Below are 22,356 nucleotides of genomic sequence, written 5' to 3' on the forward strand. Positions count from 1 at the left end.
GCCACCCAGCTGAGCCCCTCCTAGCCCATACTACATTAGTCAGTCTCCCGGCCTCCTTGGCAGCGAAGCGGTGTGTCATACCTGTTTTGCAGAAGGGAAACTGAAGCTTGGAGAAGGAGCGCCATTTACTCAAAGCCATATGGTAAATGAGCGAGGGATTACAACCCAGGAGTCCTGGCTTCTAGTCCCATTCTCTAACCACTGGAAAATAGATATCTTAGAGCTGGGAAAGGAGCCCAAGAGTCCAGGCTCCCAGCCACATCCCTCCAACCAGTGATTAGACGCACAGACAGCAAACTGTGGTCACGCAGAGAGGTGGCTGGTCACATGCAGCCGGATTCTCCTGTTCACATCCAGCTATTAAATCCCCTGACAAGCTGGACATCCACTGAATGTTTCCCCAATGCCCCCTTTTCCTGAAAGAAGCAGCGATGGGGAAAGGGGAGGGCAGTGTCCAGGCCCACTGACCAATCAGAGGTGGCTCCCAGGAGACGTGTTCTTGGTCCAGGTTTGCTCCATTCCATGAGGGCCCCAGCCTAGCTCCTGCTGCCTCTCTAGTCCATCGTATGCACCCTTCTCTCTTGCATGATGGCTGAGGTGTCCCTTGGGAATGTCACCCTGCCCTGGGGCAGCTGATTTCCTGACAGGGCTGCCATACCAGTGGGTAGCTCTTGGCCACCCACTGTAATGTGGCAAGATGGCTGCTTTGACCTCATGGCTCAGCGGAGGAGGGTGACAGCCAGTTGGTGGTGAGGCTGAGCCTGGCATATGTCACACTCGGGGCGACTGTCGTGTCAGGATAACTTGTGACCTATCACCGATGGATGTATCTGCAATCCTACATACCAGGGCATTGGTGGCCCGTGTGCCCTTCCAGCTTCCCTTTCATGGCTGGGGGAACCACTGGGCTTCAGGTAAATAGGGAAGAGGAACCTTATGTTGCCTGGGGAGAAGATTATGGCAGGACTTGTGTCCATGGGGGTCTGTCGAGGGGGAAATGAGCTGAAAGAACCCTCACTAACCTGAGGCTCCCCATTGTGTCTCTGCACAGGGCTTCTGCTCCTGGCTGACAGCCATCTTCAGGATAAAGTAAGTGGCCCTTGGTCTTGGTTCTAGGGTTCAGCCCGGGCCCAGAGGCCAGAGGACAATGGGAGATCTCTCACTGTGGAGGACTGAGGTGGCTGTTCTCTGTGTTGTACTGACACCTAGTAGCCCCAGCTGGGATCAAAGCCCCCTTGTGCTAAGTGCTGGACAGAGCATGGAGTAAGAAACGGCATCTATCCCATGGAGCTTACGGTCCAGCTAGCGGCAGCTGACAAAGGAAGGACTGGTGCTTCTTGTGGACAGATGAGATACTGGGACAGACACTCAAGGTGCAGGGGTGGTTCCCCCTGCTGCTGGACAGATGCCCGCCTCTGCTGGAGGGAGTGCTTAAAAACAGCAGTGCAGCTGCAACAGCGTGGACCAGCTGCCCGAGTGCAAGCCCAGCAGGGTGTGCGCTCATGCGACAAGCCCAACATTACTCGGCAACCCTACTGCGGCACTGGAGCGGCACTAGCACGCTCACACCAGCGCCTCCCAATGCCCGGGGTCACCCCGTGAGCCTGTGGCAGAGCATGGAATTCAGCTCAGGTCTTTCCATCCCATTCCGGTGGCTAAGCACAAGCCCTTCCCTCGCTCCTCATCCGGACTGCTGCTCAGAGGCAACACCCCTTTCCTTGTGCATGCTGCTCACAGAGCAGGGGCCAGGGCCGGGGGACGCCAGGAGAACCAACCAGGGCCTCTCCGAGGGGATGCTCCTCAGCTCCTCTCCAGCACATTCCCTCCTTAGCTCTGAAAGTCGGTGGGGTCGGTGCCATTACCCCCCTTTCAGGGTTGGTCACGGTGACAGTGGATTGGCTGGGCACAACTGCCTGTCATGAGTGCGCCTGCCTTCCCCATCCTGCAGGGGCTGGGAGCAACAGGCTGCAGCTGCAACAGACAGATTTTGGCTAGCGAAGTTTCAGTTGGGCTAGTGCAAGCCTTATCTGCAAGAGACATGGGTCCCACACTGGCCACTCCTGGGCTTTCTGCAGCTCCTTTGACTGATGGGTCACCGGAGCTCCTTTAGCTCTGGTATTGGGGTCTTTAAGGTGCCCAGCACTGGGTGCCGAAGGGCTGCTGTGATTTGGCCCACACCCTTGTTAGGTGATTGCCTAACCGCCTCTGTGTCCTTGCCAGGGATGACGAGATCCGGGACAAGTGTGGGGCCGACGCAGTCCATTATCTCTCCTTCCAGCGGCACATCATCGGGCTGCTGGTGGCTGTGGGCGTGCTCTCCGTGGGCATCGTGCTTCCCGTGAACTTCTCGGGGGACTTGCTCGGTGAGTGGGGGGGCAGGCTCCTGCTGGCTCCAAGGCAGTTCTGCCTTTGGAAGGGGATCAGCCAGCCCTGCTCACATTGGCCTCACACCACCCCTCCCAGCGGGCCGGTCAGGACGTGAGCTGTTGAGGTGAGGGAGCCTTGCCGCCTGCCCTGGCAGCTGCGCAGCACAGGGGTGCTGCTGTGCCTGGGAGTGGGTATCTGCTCTCTCGGAGGCAGCAGGGGTTCTGGCATGTTGAAGGAAGTTCCTAGCCCAACCCCACTGCAGCCTGCTGGGCCCTCCCCTGGCTTGCGGCTCAGCCAGGAAAACTGGAGCTCTCAGGCTTAACCTTTGGACTGGTTAGTGCATCACAGGGGCAGCGGGGTGACTGCGGTGTCAGACGCATTGCAGGGCTAATCTTAGAGCAGCCCTGCCTGCAACGCCCCCGGCCAGGCACCGTGAAGCGCCACCCTCTGGGCTGAGTGAAAGGAGTCTGTCTGTCGCTCTCTCCCCAGAGAACAACGCCTACAGCTTCGGGAGAACGACAATTGCTAACCTGAATTCTGGGTACGTCGAGGTGCAGCGGGGCCCTTGGGCTATAGCAGGTGGAACCACAGGGGTCCTGTCCCTGCAGGGCCCAGCCAGCTGCTCTGGGGGAGCCTCTTGTCCCCTGCGGCTGTCCCAGCTCATTCGCCGTGTAGAGCCAGCCCCCAGCAGCTGTCTCCGGAAAGCTGTCCCCCTCTGGGGGCAACCACTGAGCCCTGCCCTGGGTAGCAGCCTTGCAGCATTCATGCACCATGCCAGCCAGTTGGACTGTCCCCAGGGTCAGGGCCCTGGCTGGTAGCCTGGCGCATGGGGGTGGGGGCTAGCTGCACTGCCTGAGTGGCCAGGGGCAAAGCTGGGGGTGGGTTTGCTGCACCGCCAGGGTGGCCTCAGCTGAATAGTGTGTCTCCTGTGACAGGAATAACCTGCTGTGGTTGCACACGTCCTTTGCCTTCCTCTACCTGCTGCTGACGGTGTACAGCATGCGCCGGCACACCTCCAAGATGCGCTACAAAGAGGATGACCTGGTAAGGCTGGCCTGGCCTCCCCTCACCTCCAGGCTCTCCACTCATCCAGCCTCCCTCCCTCCACCTGCTGCCCTAGCCACGCCTTCTGCTCATGCTGGGAGTGACTCCCTGGGCGGGGTTCTCCCCAGCATCTTGCCCCTGACGCAACGGTAACAGTCCCAGATTCTCCATTCCCCCCCCACAGTGGGCGAGTTGAGCTGCAGCAGTGAGTGTGCAAACTCTGCCCCTTCCCACGTTCTGGGGCTCCTGCTGCAAGCCACATCAGTGCCTATGGTAACACCCCCAACCTGTGTCTGCGCAGGCAGCTGAGGTGTAGCAGTCTCATCCCTACAGAGCCAGGCTGCCCACCTGCCATCCCATGGGGTTAGGAGGCAGCCTAATCAACGTGGAACTCTGGGCACAGCCAAGAAAGACTGAGTCCTTCCCCAACATTAATCCTGACCTGGCTTCACCCCGTGGCCACAGCCTGGTGGACTGTGCTTACCTGAGCTTGGCTTCCCGTGCTGCCCTCACCTCCCTATGCCCCTTTGTCTCTTCCAGGTGAAACGAACGCTCTTCATTAACGGGATCTCAAAATATGCAGAGTCAGAGAAGATCAAGAAGCATTTTGAGTGAGTCTGTGTGCTGGTCCTGGGCCCCTGCCTTGAGCTGCTTTTTCTCCCCTGGGGGAAATTTCAGCTTTCGACAAAAAATTAAATTTAAAAAAAAAATGTTGGTGCGTTTCAGAGACGTTGTGGTTTAGGTGTCTCATGCCTACAGTCTCTTCTATAGACTAGACTACATTCCCATGGTGCCCCACAATCTCCACTTTTGCAGCACAAGACTGCCACAGTGCATTACGAGGATGTCAGGGCTGCTTCCCTGCTCTGACACTCCGAGTGCAGAAGTAGGGTCCCGCAAAAACCTTAAAAATACTTTACCTCTATAGGCTCCAATTTAAAAACAAAAAAAAATCAACTTTCCCAAGATCAGATTCCCTGACCCTGGTAGGTAGTGCCTCCACCACCAAGTGGAAAAGCCCCCTAAAAACCCAGGAAGACACACTTGGATATCTCCCTGTGGGGCAAAACCCCAAGCTTCACCATTTCCTTAGGAGATAGCTTGGAAACAAAGAGCTGTAATCTGATAGTTGACCCTTGGGTCAAGCCATGAAAATAAAAAAGCAAACAGACATTCCTCTAGGTCACAGAAATCAAATCATTGTCTTAAAAAGTAATTTATTCACAAAACAAAAAATGGAAAAGTACCGAGAAAGTAAATAAGCTTACTTGGTTGCTAGATATAATTAAAGCAACTAAAATTGTTAATATTAAAGCACAGAAAATAATTTCCCTGGGATTTAGCTTAGAAGTTGCAGAGTACAGTAGAAAACATCATCAACCAGACTGAGAAGTCCCACACCAAATCCAAAATAAAAATAACCTGATCACGTCTAACTTTCTCCTTACATCTCCATGCTCAGATCACGATGTGACCAGGATATTTACTGGATTCATCAGCATTTTTGGTCTCACCCTGCTCCAGTCCCAGACCCAAGAAAAAAAAACCCTTAGCCTGCAATTGGTTCCCATTCAAAAAGAGAAAAAAAAAGATTCCTCTCACCCCATTGGCTTACCTGGCTGTCCCCCCCAGAGACCCTTTCCCCTCTCTCTGAGTTTAACCATTTGCAGGCAAGTATATTCATGACAAGTATAGAGGCCCACAGAAATCTGGTTCATAGAGGAAAATGTGGGCATGAAGCATCAAAACTACACCTCCCATTAGGCACTGTGGTGGCTTCTCTGAATTGAGTGGTTTTGGTTGTCAGGTGTTTGGGGTTTTTTGCCAAAAAGGCGATATAGCAGGCAGCCCTGATCACAGCCTTCAGGGGAGAGGAAATGCCAAACCTTTCCATGCCAGCACTTTCCTTCTAGAGAACCATAGGCACAACCAAACCAAGTGATATCAGGGAGATGATGGACTGGGTGCTGGTGGCCAAACTACATCCAGAACCTCTTCAACAATACAGAGGTCCCCTGTATTGGAAGCCCCACAACGCGACCCTGGTCTTCTGGAGGTGAAGGACTGAAGAGGAGCCCGCAGGCACTCGCCTCCTCACCCCAATCCCCCATACGGGCACAATGCTTAATCCCCGCACCTCCCTGCCGAGGCACAGCTTTAACAGAATTCCCTGAAGGCCTGAGAATGGAGTGTGGGTTCCCAACGCCCCCCAGCGACAGGATCGCTCAAGCAGCTGCTTCACACTTCCTCGCTAATGAGCCAGGGTTGTTCCCTCTCCACAGGGAGGCTTATTCCAACTGCACTGTGCTGGAGGCACGCCCCTGCTACAACGTGGCCAGGCTGATGTTCCTCGATGCAGAAAGGTAAAGCCTGGGACAGGTGTGGACGGGGTCCCAACAGGCCTAGGCCGGGAAGGTTGTGCAGAGCACAAGGGAAGAAGCTGGGGTGAGAGAGTGGGACTCCAGCAACTGGAGGGTGGCAGAGCACCAGAAAACGCACGAGACGGTCTTGGGCTCGACTTACACAGACTGTGTCTGCAGCACTAAACAGCAATGCAAATGGGGACTGTTTGATTCAAACTGTACCAGAGAGGTCGCCGTGTTAGTCTATAGCTTCGGGAACAACAAGAAGTCCTGGGGCACCTTATAGACTAACAGATATTTTTGGAGCATAAGCTTTCATGGGCAAAGACCCGCTTCATCTTTTGATTCAAATTGTATAGTCTGCTTGAGCGGTCCAGGCCTGGGATAGCAGAGGGGCTGCAGGGCAGGGGTGAGAGGCCCTGGCAGAGCTGTGTGAGGGGAGCCCAGGGCTGGGATAGCAGAGGGGCTGCAGGGCAGGGGTGAGAGGCCCTGGCAGAGCTGTGTGAGGGGAGCCCAGGGCTGGGATAGCAGAGGGGCTGCAGGGCAGGGGTGAGAGGCCCTGGCAGAGCTGTGTGAGGGGAGCCCAGGGCTGGGATAGCAGAGGGGCTGCAGGGCAGGGGTGAGAGGCCCTGGCAGAGCTGTGTGAGGGGAGCCCAGGGCTGGGATAGCAGGGGGGCTGCAGGGCAGAGGTGAGGGGCCCTGGCAGAGCTGTGTGAGGGGAGCCCAGGGCTGGGATAGCAGCGGGGCTGCAGGGCAGAGGTGAGGGGCCCTGGCAGAGCAGTGGGGGGAGCCCAGGGCTGGGATAGCAGCGGGGCTGCAGGGCAGAGGTGAGGGGCCCTGGCAGAGCAGTGGGGGGAGCCCAGGGCTGGGATAGCAGCGGGGCTGCAGGGCAGAGGTGAGGGGCCCTGGCAGAGCAGTGGGGGGAGCCCAGGGCTGGGATAGCAGCGGGGCTGCAGGGCAGAGGTGAGGGGCCCTGGCAGAGCAGTGGGGGGAGCCCAGGGCTTTGAGCAGGCATTAACAGCAGTTTTGGGAGCAGGGCAGCGTGGGATAGGACAGAGCTGAATTACCCAGACTGCTCTGGGGTTAGCCATCTGCTTACATGCCTCCATTCCCCAGGTTCTGAACCCCACATGGCATGATGGATTTTGCCCTGCCCTGTTGTGAGGCTGGGCAGGACCAGCCCGGAAGCACAGAAGGCAGCGACGTGCTACAGTCACATAGTGAGCCTGGGGCTGGACCCTGAGGTCCCCCCCAGTGCGGTGCCTGAAGTGACCACAGCACTGTTAGCGACGTGACCCACTGCTGGGCTGTGCTTCCGCCCTGGGAGGGGGGAGTTAGTGACACAGCTCTCGGGACCTGTTCCTCACCATGCTGCAGCCTCCACTTCCCTGCAATCTGTACACACGAGTGACCTGTGCCGCAAGAGCCCACCCCCTCCCCGCCCGCTCATGTCGGGTCCCCCCAGCGCGCTCTCCCACCCCTGCCTCCTGACACGCTCGCCCTGCGGCTGCCCCTCCGGCAGGCACATGGGCAGGGCCTTTCTGAGCCTCTGCTTCCCCTCCCACCCCTTCCCTGCAGGAAAAAAGCCGAGCGGGGGAAGATCTACTTCACTAACCTGAAGAGCAAGGAGAACACCCTGACGATGATCAACCCCAAGCCCTGCGGCCACCTCTGCTGCTGCGTCATCAAGGGCTGTGAGAAGGTGCGGGGGCCCCTGGCGGTAGGATGGGTGGGGCGGCAGGTCCTGGGATGGGAGACTGTCCCTGTCGCGAGCTCTGACCAGCCCCATGGCGAGAAGGGGCGGGGCCCATTCCTGCCACACCTGCACATTGCTCTTCCCTTGTCTGCCCTCAGCGTCTCTGGGCCCGTCCAGGGGCCGAGGAGACTCTTTATCCTCAGTTGTTCCTGGTCCTGGCCACTGCTGCCCCCAGCTGTCGCCCACCAAGCTCTTCCTTGCTCACCACCCCCACCCCTTTGCCTTCTTATCACCGATTCCTTCCATCTCCATGCCTAGTGGAGCTGGTGCACCATGTGGGTGATGTGGGGGAGCCCCTGCCTCTGGCTGCAGAGCACAGAGAGGAGTGGTGTCAGTCTTCTGGGGCCTCAGCGGAGGGAAGCTGGGGTGGGGTTGGGATGGGCTCTCAGCTCTGACCTGTGTCCCTGTGTCCAGGTGGAGGCCATTGAGTATTACACCAAGCTGGAGGAGAAGCTGAAGGATGACTACAAGCGGGAGAAGGAGAAGGTGTACGAGAAGCCTCTGGGGATGGCCTTCGTCACGTTCCACAACGAGACCATTACGGCCGTGTGAGCGCAAGGGGCAGTCCTGGGGCTAGGGAGGGGCGGGAGGGAGAGTCGCCGTCCTTTCCAGGCAGGTGTCTGAGCAGCTGGAACGCATCGATGGGTCCCATAAAGCAGTGGAGACCAGTGCCCAGGCGCCCCTCCCGCTGCCCTGGGGCTCAGCTGCCCTGCTCCCGCCCTCTGCAGCTGCCTCACCTGCCTTCCCTTTCCCTGCAGAATCCTCAAGGACTTCAACGTGTGCAAGTGCCAGGGCTGTGCCTGTCGTGGGGAGCCCCGGGCCTCCTCCTGCAGCGAGTCCCTCCATATCTCCAACTGGACGGTCTCCTATGCCCCTGACCCGCAGAACATTTACTGGTGAGCAGGGCAGGCCTCCGGCCGGGCAGGACTGAGAAGTCCTGGGCAGCTTGGTGAAAGGAAGGGATGTGGGCCTAGCCCAGGAGTGCCGGGGAAGCTGAGGGCTGAGAAGAGGGAACATCCCTTGGAACAAGCCCTTGCAGCTGGCCAGAGTGGTTCGTCTCTCTGGCAGCTCTAGCTGGGGCTGCTTCTGGGAGCAGTCCCAGCCTGGCTGGGTCAAGGGTCTGACCCCACATGGGGAGCAGCAGGTCCAGGTGTCCCGAGAGGGGGTCAGGAACGTGAAGAGCTAATGTGCCAGGTTCTGTTCACCCTGCCCAGTGTAGACCTGTGTCTCAGCACTCGGCTCTGCCCACCCCCGATCCCCTCCTCACTGGTGTCTTCACCCTGTTTCCCCCACCCCAGGGAGCATCTCTCCATCCGGGGCTTCATCTGGTGGATCCGCTGCCTGGTTATCAACGTTGTCCTCTTCATCCTCCTCTTCTTCCTCACCACGCCCGCCATCATCATCAGCACCATGGATAAGTTCAACGTCACCAAGCCCGTGGAGTATCTGAACGTAAGGCCTGGGGGACGGCGCAGGCTGAGGGGCCCTTCCGTCCCGCCCTGTGGCACAGAGTAAAGCAGCCCTGGGGTGGGATGGGGTTCACGATGGGTCCCTCCATCTCACATGTCCGCACAGGCGAGGCCAGGCCCCATCATGCTGAGCAAGGTCCCTCTGGCTCTCACGTGCCCCTTTTTTTTGCGGGGGCCTTGTCTATGTGGCTGCTGCGTGGGCTCTGCTCTGGGAAAGGAGCCAAACTCCCCGTCCCGCCCTTGAGCTGCGGCACCGCACACCCTGCCAGAGCAGAGCAGGGAGCACGTGTTGCTGGAGCCAGAGTGTCTGAAGTGGCTGCGTACGCAGGGCAGGTGGGAGCGTGCAGGATCCCTACGAGCAGCCTGGCGCCTCAGAACTTGCTCAACCGGGTGGTCCCCACTCTCCCCAGGGAGCGCCGGGGCTCTTCGGCCCGCAGCCAGCACTTGGTTTTGCACGCCTGGCGAGCGGGAGGAAACCCAGGCTCTCCCTACCGCACCGGGGACCAGGCACACACTGTGCCCGAGGCCGTGCCGAGGGACGACTGGGGAGCGCAGTGTTCTGAGAGCCAAGGAGCCTTGCCGGGGACACGCTGTCTGCATTCGGCCATCTCTGTGCTTGGGAAAACCCCAGCCCCACAGCGGGAGTAGCTGCATCCTGGCTGATCCCTAGGTGGAGACAAATGGCGCGGCTTCAGCTAGTGCCTCATCCTCCACCCAGTACAACTCCCAGCCTCTCCTGCCTCGCCCCGGCGTCAGGCAGAGGAGCTGCAGGTGCTCCCCCAGGATTCCCAAGTCAAGGAGAGGGCTCCTGCCGATACAGCCCCAAAGGGGCAGAGACGTGCTCGGCTCCGCCTTGGCGCGGCTCTGCCCTTGGCAATGCAGCTGGTTTGCCCCCTGCCCAGTCCACCATGCCCGGCCTCCAGATTTGCATTGGTTGCAATGAGCAGCGTGTGTTTTGCCTTCCCAGAACCCCATCATCACCCAGTTCTTCCCCACCCTGCTGCTGTGGTGCTTTTCTGCCTTGCTGCCGACCATTGTGTATTACTCCGCCTTCTTCGAAGCCCACTGGACCAGGTATGGGCAACCAGCGCTTGCTCTCTGCCTGAGCACTGCTGCCAGCTGTGCACGCCCACCACCTCGCACGAGAGCAGCTGTTGTCGGCGTGTTCGGCCCAGTCCCTGTAGTGCAGCCGCCCCTGGGCCTTGCAGCTGTTAGTCGGGGGCTGGATCCCACCGCAGAGTCGGCTGCCCTTGGGTGGCTGGACGAACTGACTGCTATAGGCACAGGCTTTTAAGCTTCATGGGCTCTCGGTGCCTGGCAGGCGCATATTGTTGTTGTCATTACATATTCCTGACCCAAGGTGTTTGTTGTGTCCAGCACTGCTAGGCCCTGGTCACTTGTCAGGTTGCACGGCCCAGCCGGTTTGAGCTGAGATGGCTGCAGACCTGCAGTGGGCATGGGCTGGCGGTCTGCCAATCCAGAGTTCTCCCAGCTGGGTGCAACCTTGGACAGGTTCTGTCCCTTCCCTACACCTCAGTTCCCTCATCTGACCAAAGCAGAGACCAATCCCCACCAGAGGGAAGCCGTGTCTGCTCTACAGGAGGGCTGTACCGAGGCAGCTGTACCAGGAAATACCTCGCTGGTGTAGATTAAGCCTCAGTGACTGTAAAGCACCAGTCATGGTGCTGTTCACATTCCCACCTGTGGCTGAGTCAGGGTCGCTTTCTGTGTTCCCAGTAAGCTGAGTGCTTGAGCGGATGGCTGGGAGAGAGTCAAATGCCACCCAGCTGATAAGCAGAACGCCCACAGCCAGCAGCCTGCATTTCTACTGTGGTGCACAGCTGCACACGTCTTGGTGCACACAACAAAATTTATTCTGCCTATGGATAGCAAAAATAGAGGGACCATTGGGTGTGGGGGTGCTGGAGCTGGGGGCTGTGCTAGGTGAGAGGGGAATAACAAGTGCAATACAATAACAGTAGTTTAGAGCATAAGCTTTTGGGGGGCAAAGAGCAGCTTCCCCCGCCCCACTCATGCAAAGCAGGTCTTTGCCCAAGAGAGCTCATGTTCTAAAATATCTGTTCGTCTGTAAGGTGCCACAAGACTTCTTGTTGGTTTTGAAGATACAGACTAACTCGGCCACCCCTCTGATACTTGTCTGAGGCGTAGGAGACTGGGGTCCATTCCCTGCTCTGTTACAGACTTCCTGTGTGACCGTGGGCAAGTCTTAGGCTCTCTGTCCCAGTGTAAGAGCAGTGCCCCACCCTGCAGGGCTATCGTGAGGATAAGTTATTACCAATTAGGAGCCCTCAGATATTCCAGAACCCCCCATTTCTCTATCCATTGTGCTCATTTGCCCTTCACGCATGCAGGGACCCTCTGTTTCTCCTGCGTTTGTACAAGACCTAGTGCGTCGTATGATGTTTGCAGTGTTTGTACAATGTCTGCTGCAGTGGCCTGGTCCCTGAGAGGCTCCTAGGTGATACCAGAATACAAGTCACTAATGACAATTACAATAGCACGTCCAACAGCAGGGCCTAGCAGGCGCATTGCATTGTAAGTACTTAAGCTGGGTGGATAGATGGGTGTGGTCGCCCACCAGGAGACTCCCAGTCCACTTGCTAATGGCCTCCCCTTTGCCCGCAGGTCTGGAGAGAACAGGACGACCATGCACAAGTGTTACACCTTCCTCATCTTCATGGTCTTGCTGCTGCCTTCCCTGGGCCTGAGCAGGTGGGTGAGGAGGGAGTGAAGGCAGGTCTGGAGATGGGGCTGAGGATGCCCTTGGCCAGCGCCTGTCCCATGTCACTGGAGAGACAGCCCTCACACCCAGCTGGCTCGTTCCTTCCCTCTGCACACCGGGAACTGTTCCCCTAGGGCTTGGGATGGCGGCAGTTGCCCGAGCATTCTGCGGTTTGCCCCATTAGCCCTGGACATGCTGCTTAGTTTCTCTGGCATTGCACAGAGCTCAGGTCCTGCACAGTGGGCCCCACACAAACCTATTAAAAAAGCACATGCTTAACTCAGAACCGCTAGGAAAGTAGCCAGTTTCCTGTTTTAGTCAGGTGGGAGCAGGAGTCAGCCAGCCTCCCTGCAGGCTGCCATGAAGCACCATGCTTCCAGGGTGCAGGAATGAGAGCCTGTCTCCCGAGCCCCCTTCCCAAAGCCTCACACAGCACCCTACAGCCACGCTAACAAAGCCACTGCTGATGGCTTCCCATCTGCCCCCTGCCGCCAGGACAGGTCCTCTGCACTGGAGGCCCAGAGGGCACAGGCCTGGGAAAGGAAAGAGGGACAGTGCAAAGTGCTTGGTTCTTACTCTGTTAGGCCTCCTCCACACTGAGGAAAGCCTCACTCCGGCCATCGGTGCATACACCCCAGCTGACCTTTCTGTGGAGATGAGGGCATGCTGCCCTGATTGCCAAACTGCGGCTGCCCCAGAGCATGGGAAGCCTTTACATGGCTACAGAAAAACAGCATGAATCAGAGGATGTGTCAGCTCAACAAACACATCTTCTTGTAGTATCTGAAAATCCTGATGCTCTAGCTAAATCCCCAGCGATTCAAGCTGAGAATCTGCGTCATCCAGGGGTTCGTGCTTTAAAGGGTCCCTTTGGTTTAAAAATAATCACATTTTTGATTGAGACTCTTTTACCAGCTATTTATATTCATAGAAGCCTGCAGAGTTTGGATCTAAATCTAATAAAATTAAAAGAAATCAGAGAACAAGGTGCTTTTTTTTTTCCAGGCAGTTTATTCTGTGTGTTTGAGAACATTTGGTCAAGATCCCCAAATGGATTTGGGCACCTAACTTCCATTGATCTCAGGATCTGGGCCTTTGGGGCTACTTCACTCTTTGCCTTGCATAGTGGGGTTCACCCGGTGTTTGTAGTGTGACTCTTTCACACAGCACAGGAAAGAGGGAAATATCTTGGAAGGAGGAAAATTGTGCTCCAGGGTGTGGGGCAGGGGTCAGGAAATGTCTTTCCATTTTTTTAAATTAGATTTCTGGTTCATAAGACACACAGGCCACTGACGTGTCAAGAGACAGGGAGATCAGAGTCACAGCCAGACAAAGCAAAAGATTCCCACAGCCCTTGTTAGGGCAAGTCCTGTTTGTTTTCTTTTCTGGGGATGTGTATAAATTTACCCTAAAAAGTGCTGTAGGAGTGCCTGCCCTTGCCTACGGGTCTGCTCTTCCAACCTTGATATGAATCCTTATACTGACAATATTGCTGTGTCCTTATTTCATCTTTTATAGAACTTCAGATATTTTAATTGTAATTTTTTTTTTTTTTTTAAATCTTGGCTCCAGTGAGGGAAACTACTTTCTGTTTTCATGCAGCTTTCCTTGAACGCATCCGTTTAAGGCCTTGGCATAATTCCCCACGTGTTCAGCAGATGCTGCTGCTAACTCCCCTGCAGAATTGAGTGAGTGGGTCCAGGTACAGCAATGAGCAGGGGATGAACTGCAGGGCCACACATCCCAGCCCAGTCTGAGCCCTCTTTCCCAACAGTCATTCCTTGTACTAAACATTTCCTCCTCTATAAATACTGTCCTGGAGACTAGAAAGGGGAGGAAGGCAACACCTCTCACGTCTACACGGGTCGCTGTGTATTCACAGCAGATGATGTTGCAGCTGCTGAGGTGGGTCCTGACCAAGTGTGCGTACAGCTCGTGTCCCTCCGTCTCCCAGCACGGGTGGGCTCACGCTAGACTTTGGTTTTTCATTGTTCTCCGCAGTTTGGATGTGTTTTTCCGCTGGCTGTTTGACAAGAAGTTCCTGGCTGTGGCCGCCGTGCGATTTGAGTAAGTGGCATCTGAGCGGGCGGTGAGGAATGTCTGTCTTTGCAGGCCCAGCAGGAATTACTGTCACAGCTTGTGGGCCTCTTGATCCATGCCCTGTGCTCCTTGCCCCATTCTTGACCACACGCCATGCCAGGAAAGCCTGGGACAAGAGTGGCTGGGGAGGTCCAGCCAGTGCCTCCTGCTGCGCCTGAGCGCCTAGGAGGGGTCCTGAAGCCAATACTGCTTCTAGAGAGGCTGAGCTGGTAGCCAGACAGGGCCCTGGTGGGAGAGATGCTGAGTCCCAGTCTCACCCACCCACTGCCTGCAGGGCAGAATTTTAAGAAGTGACCATTGCATTGCAGTGCCAGCCCTGGCCAGCTTCCTCTCTGCCCATTTGGACCTGCTGCCCATACGCCCCTCTTTGTCTGCAGTCCGGTTAAGGGGCATCACTTACCTGTCTGTCTCCTTCATTCTGAGGTGCGTCTTCCTGCCCGATAATGGGGCCTTCTTCGTGAACTACGTCATCGCCTCAGCCTTCATCGGGAATGCCATGGACCTGCTGCGCATCCCCGGCCTGCTCATGTACATGATCCGCCTCTGCCTGGCCCGCTCAGCCGCTGAGCGGAGGAACGTCAAGCGGGTACGTGACAGAGCCGACCCCGTCCGCCCTAGCAAATAACGGGCGTGTTTGCTGCCGTGCTCGGAAACCTGCCTTGAGCACTGGATGCATGTCAGGTCCGTGGTGAACAAACTGAGCACTTTCCTGCAGTTGTAGACTTGTGCAAGCATGCACCTGTGAGTGTGTGCTTGTGCAAGCTGCACGGCCGTACCCGTGCGCATCCAGACACATGCTCGCATGTGGGGCACATTGACCAGCGTGTACGGAACCAGCCGGCTAGCATGCATCACCTCAGGCAGATCAGCCCTGCAACCAGAGAGCCTGGGGAGAGCAGGGGTTTCCATCCGGGGGCTGAAGGCAACTCCCAAACAGGCCTGTGTGCAGAGAGTCTGAACCGGCTGCTGTGCGCAGACAGCAAGGCACAGGATGCACTCATACCTCCCATTGCCTGGCGTGCCAGGCAGCTCCGTGTGCCGTACTCATGCACGCTCTGCTTTCTCCCACAGCACCAAGCCTATGAGTTCCAGTTCGGCGCTGCCTATGCCTGGATGATGTGTGTCTTCACCGTGGTCATGACCTACAGCATCACCTGCCCCATCATCGTCCCCTTTGGTAGGTGGCGCAGCATCCCCCTGCCTGGCTACACTTGGAAGGGTGTGCAGCCAAAGCAAGGGGAAGGGGTGTCTTTCATTGCCTCCAGTGAGGGAGCCCCGTCTGCGGGGTGGGATGGGAGGCATGGGGGGTGAAAGGTTGGGAAACTGAGTCGTGAGTCCACCTAGTGTAGGGTTACTCAATTTTCATCTGTATGTGTGCAATTTCAGGCAGTCATTGTCACTTGTAGAGTCTGGGCTACCTTTACACCAGACACTTAACAGACGAGGGCCCGTTTACTAATTCCCACATTACCATGTTGGGGGGCACCCAGAAGCCCTGCCACTTTCCATGGTACATGGGCCCACGTTACTACATCGTGGGGCACCGGTTGGACGGCCACGTTCCATCGTGGTCATCACCTTCTCTGACCCCTTGGCCTGGTCCTTCAGTTTCTGACCCAGAGCTTCTCCAGTTGGGACCCATGTTTGCGTAGGTTTTTCATACGTTTCTATGTTGCAGATCACTTAATCTTTATCCTGTTGGCTTTTTACACGTTAGCCCTTTGGGTGTGAGTAAGCTGTGCATGGTGCCCGCAGAAACCTTAACTACCCAACTGCAACGTTTTTCCTGTTTGGCTTTGCAATTTCTGGGTCATGTCACTTTGTCACTCTGCCCTGGGTCTTCCCAGACAACATGTTTTTTGTTGTCACGGGTTTGTGTCATTTTAGCTCAGACCTTCCAGCATAATATGTACCTTTCTTCTGTCCCCAATAACCTCGTTTTAAGCACAGCTGCAATCCTATGTAAAAGCATTGGCAAAACCACGCTTATGCAGCAAGGTCTTGGCCTTAGTATTGCCTCATCTGTGCTCATTGACTTGCCGGAGTCACAAACCTTTACAGAGGACTAGCAGCGCCTTTCATTGTACCATTTAGCGGTGCTCCATGCTTGTCTGGAGACACTGTAAGTCCTTCCCTGCTGTCCCCCGAGTCTGTCTGGGGAGGGCAGTGTGGAAAGCAGGGCTCTGGTTCTTTAATGGCCCAATGTCTCATCCTTTTCAAATGGGGTTTTCAGTCCAGGCCCCGTTTTTGTTTTTGAACTGTCACTAAGGAACATCATCAGACGTGTGTCTCTGAATACGTGTTGAGGGGGTATCTCTGTGTTTGGGGCCTTGACCTTTAGTTGCCGTTCACAGTACTGTAACCGACCCAACATGGCACTGTGTGTCACCGGGATCCAGCATGTGAATGTGTGTGCGCGAACAAGTGGCTCAAGAGCCCTTCTGTCCATACACACAACAGCCTTCTCAGCCCCATGGTGCCCAGCATTCCCAGCGAAGGGACCAGCAACTTGCCAGCTGGAAGCTCTGCCCAAATGCCGACTGCTGTTTCTCACCTGGCTGTGTATTGCTCAAGCCAGGTACAAGAGAGGGTCTCCCTGCTCCCTACCAGGAGGCTTCCCTGGTAACTGCAGTAAGAATATCTGCCAGCCTGGGCACTGAGCAGTAGTTTTCCCAGCAAGAAGGGGCCTCACTTGTCCTTGCATAACAGCTGCTTCTGCTCTGCCCGGAACTCTTTCCCAGCCGATATTAGAACCCCTGTTGCCCAGGCAGCAGTCCTTGTAGGGTGACCAGTGCCAGTGTGTGGGGCAGGCAACAGACCCATTTCCCGGTGCACCTGATACTGGAGTCCCTGGGCCACACTGCCAATCTCCCTCTAGCCTCTGCTCCTGAGCTCAGCTGACACCTCACCTCTCTCTCTCTCTCAGGACTGATGTACATGCTCCTCAAGCACCTGGTTGACAGGTACAACCTGTACTATGCTTACCTGCCTGCCAAGCTGGACAAGAAGATCCATTCAGGGGCTGTGAACCAGGTGGTGGCAGCCCCCATTCTCTGCCTCTTCTGGCTCCTCTTCTTCTCCACCATGCGCACAGGTGAGCTTGCAGTGAGGGGAGGGAGCAAGTGGTGGGTGCCAGATTATAAACACACGCTGCCTGGCAATGCTGGGCTCCCTGTGCCCCCCGCCCCACCTGCTGGCTGTCTCCTCGTGGTGAGGCCCCTGGGGGTGGAGGGTGGAGCCGCATGCGGGGCGTGCGATCACTCTGACTGTGACCCTTTGCCTTGCCCAGGGTTCCTGGCCCCCACCTCCATGTTCACCTTCGTGGTTCTCGTGATCACTATTGTGATCTGCCTGTGTCACGTCTGCTTCGGACACTTCAAATACCTCAGTGCTCACAACTACAAGGTGAGGTTCTGGGAGGTGCCTGGCGGGAGCAGGGGTGGGGTGAACGGTGGCGGAGGTGACAAGTTGGGCTGTGAGGGGAGCTCCTCAGAGGGCTGTCCCCTTCCTTTTGGGCTCCCTGACCTAATACCACTCTTGCCTCCCCACTCACATGCCAGGTGGGTGCAGTGGGAACAGGGCTCTTCCCCCACCTCAGGGCCACTGCCTTGCTCTTATGGCAGGTGGGAAAGCTTGTTGGGGGCACGCCCCCTTGCCACACCCCATCATCAGTGCATGAGCCTGTTCCCTCTCCAGCGCCCTAGCATGGGAGCCTCGCAGGGGTGCCCCTGAGCTGGGTGTTCAGCCCCCTCGGCCCCCCAGCCCAACCACTGCTTCTGCACCCTGATTCCCTGGTCCAATAAAGGAAGCCTCAACGGAGGGCAGGAGCCACAGCAGGCAGTGGGGTCCATGGGCCAGCTGCCCTGCCATCTCCATGCCGCGTCTCCGTTTCATTCTCTCTCTCTCTCTCTCTCTCTCTAGATCGACCACACGGAGGTGGACGCTGTGGATGGGAGGGAAAACGGGCAGCCGGCCGCTGTGCCGCCAGCTCCCAAATCCGCTGTGAGTTGCCAGGTCCCCTGCAATTCTGCGCGTGTGGGTCTGGGACAGGGAAAGAGGGTGGCATGTGTCTCTTCAGGTCAAAGGGCCTCCTTCCTGGCCTTGCCCAGCCAGCATTGGGGGGGTGCCCTTCCACACGCCCCCTGCCCAGCTGAGAAGAGGAATTGCACTGTCCTGGCTCCTGCTTCCCCTCCCACCCCCTGCCCTCCCCCATGGTCTTTGTTCCCGTTTTGCCTCTCTGCTAGGACAATGACACCAGACTAGTCGCTTGGGCTTTCTAGCTCCCACCCCTCACTGGAGGCTACAGCCCCTGCAGAGCTGGGAGCGCCCGCTGCAGCTTTTGGCATTGCAGTCTGACATGGAGTGAAAAAACGTTGGGGTAGCCCCTCCCCCTCCTGTCTGGCCTTCAGGGGTCTGGAGTCTCTGATGCTGCCCCTTTAATCTCCTGAGCTCACCGGTTCTGGTATAGTTCACTTCCTCCCGAGGCCAGATACTCTGCTGCAGCTAGCATGTGCCAAGGGGGAAGCTGGTTAAAAGTCACTGACTCTGCCCCCATCTTTGCTGGAAGTTACAGCTACCTGGGGGCTGCTCTGTCCTGGGACAGCTGGATCACCGCATAGCCCACATCCAGGGCCTTCATATACCAGGGCTCTGTAGGGACTGACTACACCGGTCCTGTGCTCCCCGGTTACTCTCCCAAAAGAGATGGTGAAGTCAGGCTGTGAGCCCTTTGCAATGTCCAGAGTTGTCCTGAGGGCAAACAGAGCCTAGTACAGGATCTGCTGGATTCCCTCCAGCGGCTGGGGGGTGGGAGCAGCCCCTGCATGCTCAGCTAAGGCCAGCCTCCAGCGTACAGGCAGTGGCTACCACGGCCTTATCACCAAGCCCACACAGTACTGCTGCCACATGCTGCCCAGTGACCCAGGGGCCTGTTTGGTATTGTCTGCAATGACATTGCTGGCCTGCAGATACAGGGAGCGGGAGGCAGAATTCCCCAGGCTGTCCTGACTGCCCCAGTGGCCCTGCAGCCAGACAGGAGCCGTATAGGCAAACCAGGCCCTGTGCTGAACTTCAGCTACTTGCGGGGCCACCCCTGAGAGTTCGCGCCCATCTCCACAAGAGGGGAGCATCTTTCAAAAGGGCCTTGACCAAACAGTGCCCAGCTCAAGCCACCTGAGAGGGGCTGACAGCCAGGCACCCGTCCTTGGAAACGCTCCCCTCCCGGGTCCCGGCCATGTGGTCATGTAGAAGCCCTGGCCCCCTGTACTGCCAGTTCTCTCACCCCTGGCTCTTGGGAGGGTTGCGATGTTCCCTGAGGCCTTGGAAAAGGAGGGTTATCTGTGACTGGACATGCAGAGCTGCCCCCCAGGCCATTCTACCTCTGTAATCAGCCTGTCCTGCCCCGCCCCACCCTGTGCTATGGCCTGCATGCCACGCAGCGTGAGTTCCGTCCATTCCCAGCATGCCCGGCGCTCGGCCCCCCTGGCGCCTGCCCACCAGCCTGTGCTTTCCCCTCCGCCTGCCTGGAGCTAACGGTCTGTCGTCTCCCGCCCCTGCCGCAGCAAAAGTACATCGCCCAGGTGCTGCAGGACCCACCCCTGGAGGGCGAGGCGGCGGAGTCCGAGGAGCAGGGGTCCCAGGACGAGGAGCTCATCAACCCGGACGGCATGAACGACACGGATTTCCAGTCGTGCGAGGACAGCCTGATAGAGAACGAGATCCGCCAGTAGCGACCCCAGGGGGCAGGCGGGGCAGGGAGGGCCCGGGAACCAAGGCGGCCGGTGTGAACGGAGAGAGAACTGAATGGAGCTGGGAGCGTGGCAAGGAGGACGCCTGCCCCTGCCCCCACCCGCCTGCCCAGGCTGCTGCCCCAATGCTCGTTCCAAGGGCGGGAAGGGGCCGTGCATCAACCTCTCCATTCCCTGCTTGCTCCCGCCCCGCCCCCTCGCTCCCGTCTGGGCGGCTGAGACGGGACCTGCTCTTCCCAGTTCCCTTCTCTAACCCCCTCCGTGAGCCTGGCAGGGGGAAGGAAGAGGCGGAGGACAATGACTTGGACCCTGGCTGCTTCAATGCTGTGGAGAAGACGTCCCAGGGACTGCAGAGGCCTGGGTGCCTTGGGGTGGCGAGTGTTGCGGGGGGACTCTCCAGTCTCCAGGGTGGATGCTGGGCCTCTCCGCCTGCCCCACAGGTGGAATCTTGAACACTAATAATTTATTAGATTTAAAAGAAAAAAGCTTTAATCAAGGTATTGCCCCCCCAGCTAGCAGTGGGGGGCTGGGAGCCCAGCAGCTGGCGCTGGTCCCCTGTGGCTGTGTCTCTCACACGCGTGTGCGCCTGAGTGGGGTGCCCCTCCCCAGCTCCTGGTTCTGGGGGCACATGAGGGCCACGCTCCGGTTTGGGTGCAGTGTAACCACCTAGGCCCGCTCCTGCTCTCCCCTCGTGCAGTGGGGGGCCAGTAGCAGCTCCCAGATGCCTGGGGGCAGCGGGTGTCACGCCATGAAAACCGTGCTGGCTCTGTGCTGGCGGGAGGGCCCCTCTGGGTGGCGAGCAGTGTGGGAGGGCCCCTTGCAGGGCAAGGGGAGCCTAGGGGCTAACAGGCGCATACGGCTGTGTCGTGGCTGTGGTAGCTGGAGCCCAGTCGGGCCATGCCGGGGGCTCACCGTGAGCGTGTGGCATTCTTTTAAGTGGCGTTTTTTGTACATTTCCCCCCATTCCTTTAAAATAAAAAAAAATGACACCCAGCCGCTGCCCCCTGTGCTCTCCTGTGTCTGCGCAGCGGGCCAGCAAGGCCGGCCACTGGGGTTGGCTTTCCCTGACTGCTGTGGAATGCGGCCTGGGCCCTGAATCCAGCTACCAGCAGGTGCTGGGACTGACCCAGCTTCCCTAGCCTGGGGACTGAGCCGGGGTTTACCCCTCCTGTGTGTTTGGTGTCTGCCACTGTAGGGCCGTGGCTCCGGCAGCATGAGTGGCAGCATCTGCCATCCTGCTCCAAGATCCCAGCCCTGGGGGAGCTGGGTCCCTCTCGTTAACCTGGTCCCGTGGGGGTGAGGCTGATGTGCTGCTCTGAGATTCTCATGGGACATCGCTGCCGGCTGGGCATGTTCCAGAACCTCCCTCCACCCCTAAGCACCACACCCTGGGTGGGCACTTGCACAGAGGGAGGCGCGCCAGGCAAAACGGGCAGCAGCACCATCACAAAATAACCCTGCCTGCCGGCAAGCTGTATTTATTTTCCCTTGCCTCCCTCCCCTTGCTGCCCTGGCCATTAGCCGCTGCGAACCCTGCCTGGACGTGGCTCCAGTGAGCAGCATGCAAAGCAGTGGTGTATTGGAGTCGGTCCAAGCAGGTTCTGCGAAGAGCAGTAATAACCTGCCCTCATCCTTTGCTAGCACCCTCCAGCCAAGAGTGCTTCGTAGACACTAAAGACCTAAGCCTCCGCTCTCACCAGCTGAGTTCCCAGGAGAATGGTTCTTCTCCATGGTACAGAGGGGGAACTGAGGCACAGAGCGGGAAGAGGCTTGCCCAAGGTCACACAGCAAGTCCATGGCACTTTGGAAGAGAGTCCGGCTGTCTGTCCTTCACCCTGCCCTTCTGACAGGTGTTGCAGAGGCAACAGCAGGGTTCGCCGCCTGTGGGGAGGGGGGACAGAGATGAAGGGCTCAGACCCTGGCTCCTCCTTAGTGGCTGAGTGATGGCTGGGGCGTGTTATTCAGTGGAGGGGCTGGCAGAGGCTGGGCCTGGTGGGATTCCCCTCTGGAGTTCCCAGGTGAAATGCACGTTATTGGATTTCTCTGGGTTTCTCCCAGGACAGGCTAGAAACCAAGCACAGGGCTCGAGAGGTCCGTCCAGGCGGGAGAGCTGTTCTCACACGTGCGCTGCGGCGTGGCGGGCTGGCTGCGGTTGCTGTGTACTGGCTGGTGGGTGCAGGCCCTGGCAGGGGGCTGTGTTCCCACTGGCACTGTGTCTGTGTTGAGCTGTGTACAATACCCTGTATATATTTGTGTAAAAAAAGAAAAACCGGAGCTTACCAGATTGCCAGTCTCTGTGTGTCGAATGGGTTTGCGCTGGCGGAGGCAGCACCTGGGACACCAGTGGGCGGGGGGGTGGGCTCTACCTGGAGCCAAACCCCAGAGCCTCGGGTACCATGTGTGGGGAGGGCACTGTGTAGGAGGTGGGTGCGGCCTGGAGCCCAGTCCCAAAGCCTTCTGCGCTGTGAGGCAGGGACCTCTGCCTGGAGCTGGAACCCAGTGCCACGGGCAGGGTGCAAGGCAGCAAGCGGTGTCTAGGGCTGGCACCCAGAGTTAGGAGTACGGGGGTGGGGGTCTGCCTAGGGCTGGGACTCAGGCCTCTGGGGACAAATGGGGAGCAGGGGGCTCTACCCAGCCTGAACACCACTACCACCACCCCAGACAGACTCCAACTCAGTCACCCTGAACCCGGCCGGGACTCCTGGTGGCCACACACTGAGTCGAGTCCCGCCTGGCCTGAGGTGCTGCGTGCTGCTTCACTGAAGCC

General features: G+C 57.8%; 1 protein-coding gene across 4 annotated transcripts in view; it reads left to right on the top strand.

Annotated features, from left to right (window-relative positions):
* Positions 1-21,867, top strand: part of TMEM63B (transmembrane protein 63B) — an 85,251-nt gene extending 63,384 nt beyond the window's left edge. For all 4 annotated transcript variants that reach the window (XM_074989758.1, XM_074989761.1, XM_074989760.1 and 1 more), the window contains 19 exons: positions 1,052-1,089; positions 2,221-2,363; positions 2,857-2,908; positions 3,303-3,411; positions 3,952-4,022; positions 5,694-5,774; positions 7,353-7,476; positions 7,945-8,078; positions 8,289-8,426; positions 8,829-8,982; positions 9,967-10,073; positions 11,646-11,732; positions 13,744-13,809; positions 14,266-14,428; positions 14,914-15,019; positions 16,769-16,936; positions 17,132-17,247; positions 17,764-17,844; positions 19,404-21,867. In XM_074989758.1, the coding sequence (XP_074845859.1) occupies positions 1,052-1,089; positions 2,221-2,363; positions 2,857-2,908; positions 3,303-3,411; positions 3,952-4,022; positions 5,694-5,774; positions 7,353-7,476; positions 7,945-8,078; positions 8,289-8,426; positions 8,829-8,982; positions 9,967-10,073; positions 11,646-11,732; positions 13,744-13,809; positions 14,266-14,428; positions 14,914-15,019; positions 16,769-16,936; positions 17,132-17,247; positions 17,764-17,844; positions 19,404-19,571 (2,106 nt within the window). In that variant the 3' untranslated portion in view covers positions 19,572-21,867. The remainder of the gene's footprint in view (positions 1-1,051; positions 1,090-2,220; positions 2,364-2,856; positions 2,909-3,302; positions 3,412-3,951; positions 4,023-5,693; positions 5,775-7,352; positions 7,477-7,944; positions 8,079-8,288; positions 8,427-8,828; positions 8,983-9,966; positions 10,074-11,645; positions 11,733-13,743; positions 13,810-14,265; positions 14,429-14,913; positions 15,020-16,768; positions 16,937-17,131; positions 17,248-17,763; positions 17,845-19,403) is intronic.
* Positions 21,868-22,356: the final 489 nt, after the last annotated feature.

This window comes from Carettochelys insculpta, chromosome 3 (genome assembly GCF_033958435.1).
Source record: "Carettochelys insculpta isolate YL-2023 chromosome 3, ASM3395843v1, whole genome shotgun sequence".
Taxonomy (NCBI): domain Eukaryota; kingdom Metazoa; phylum Chordata; order Testudines; family Carettochelyidae; genus Carettochelys; species Carettochelys insculpta.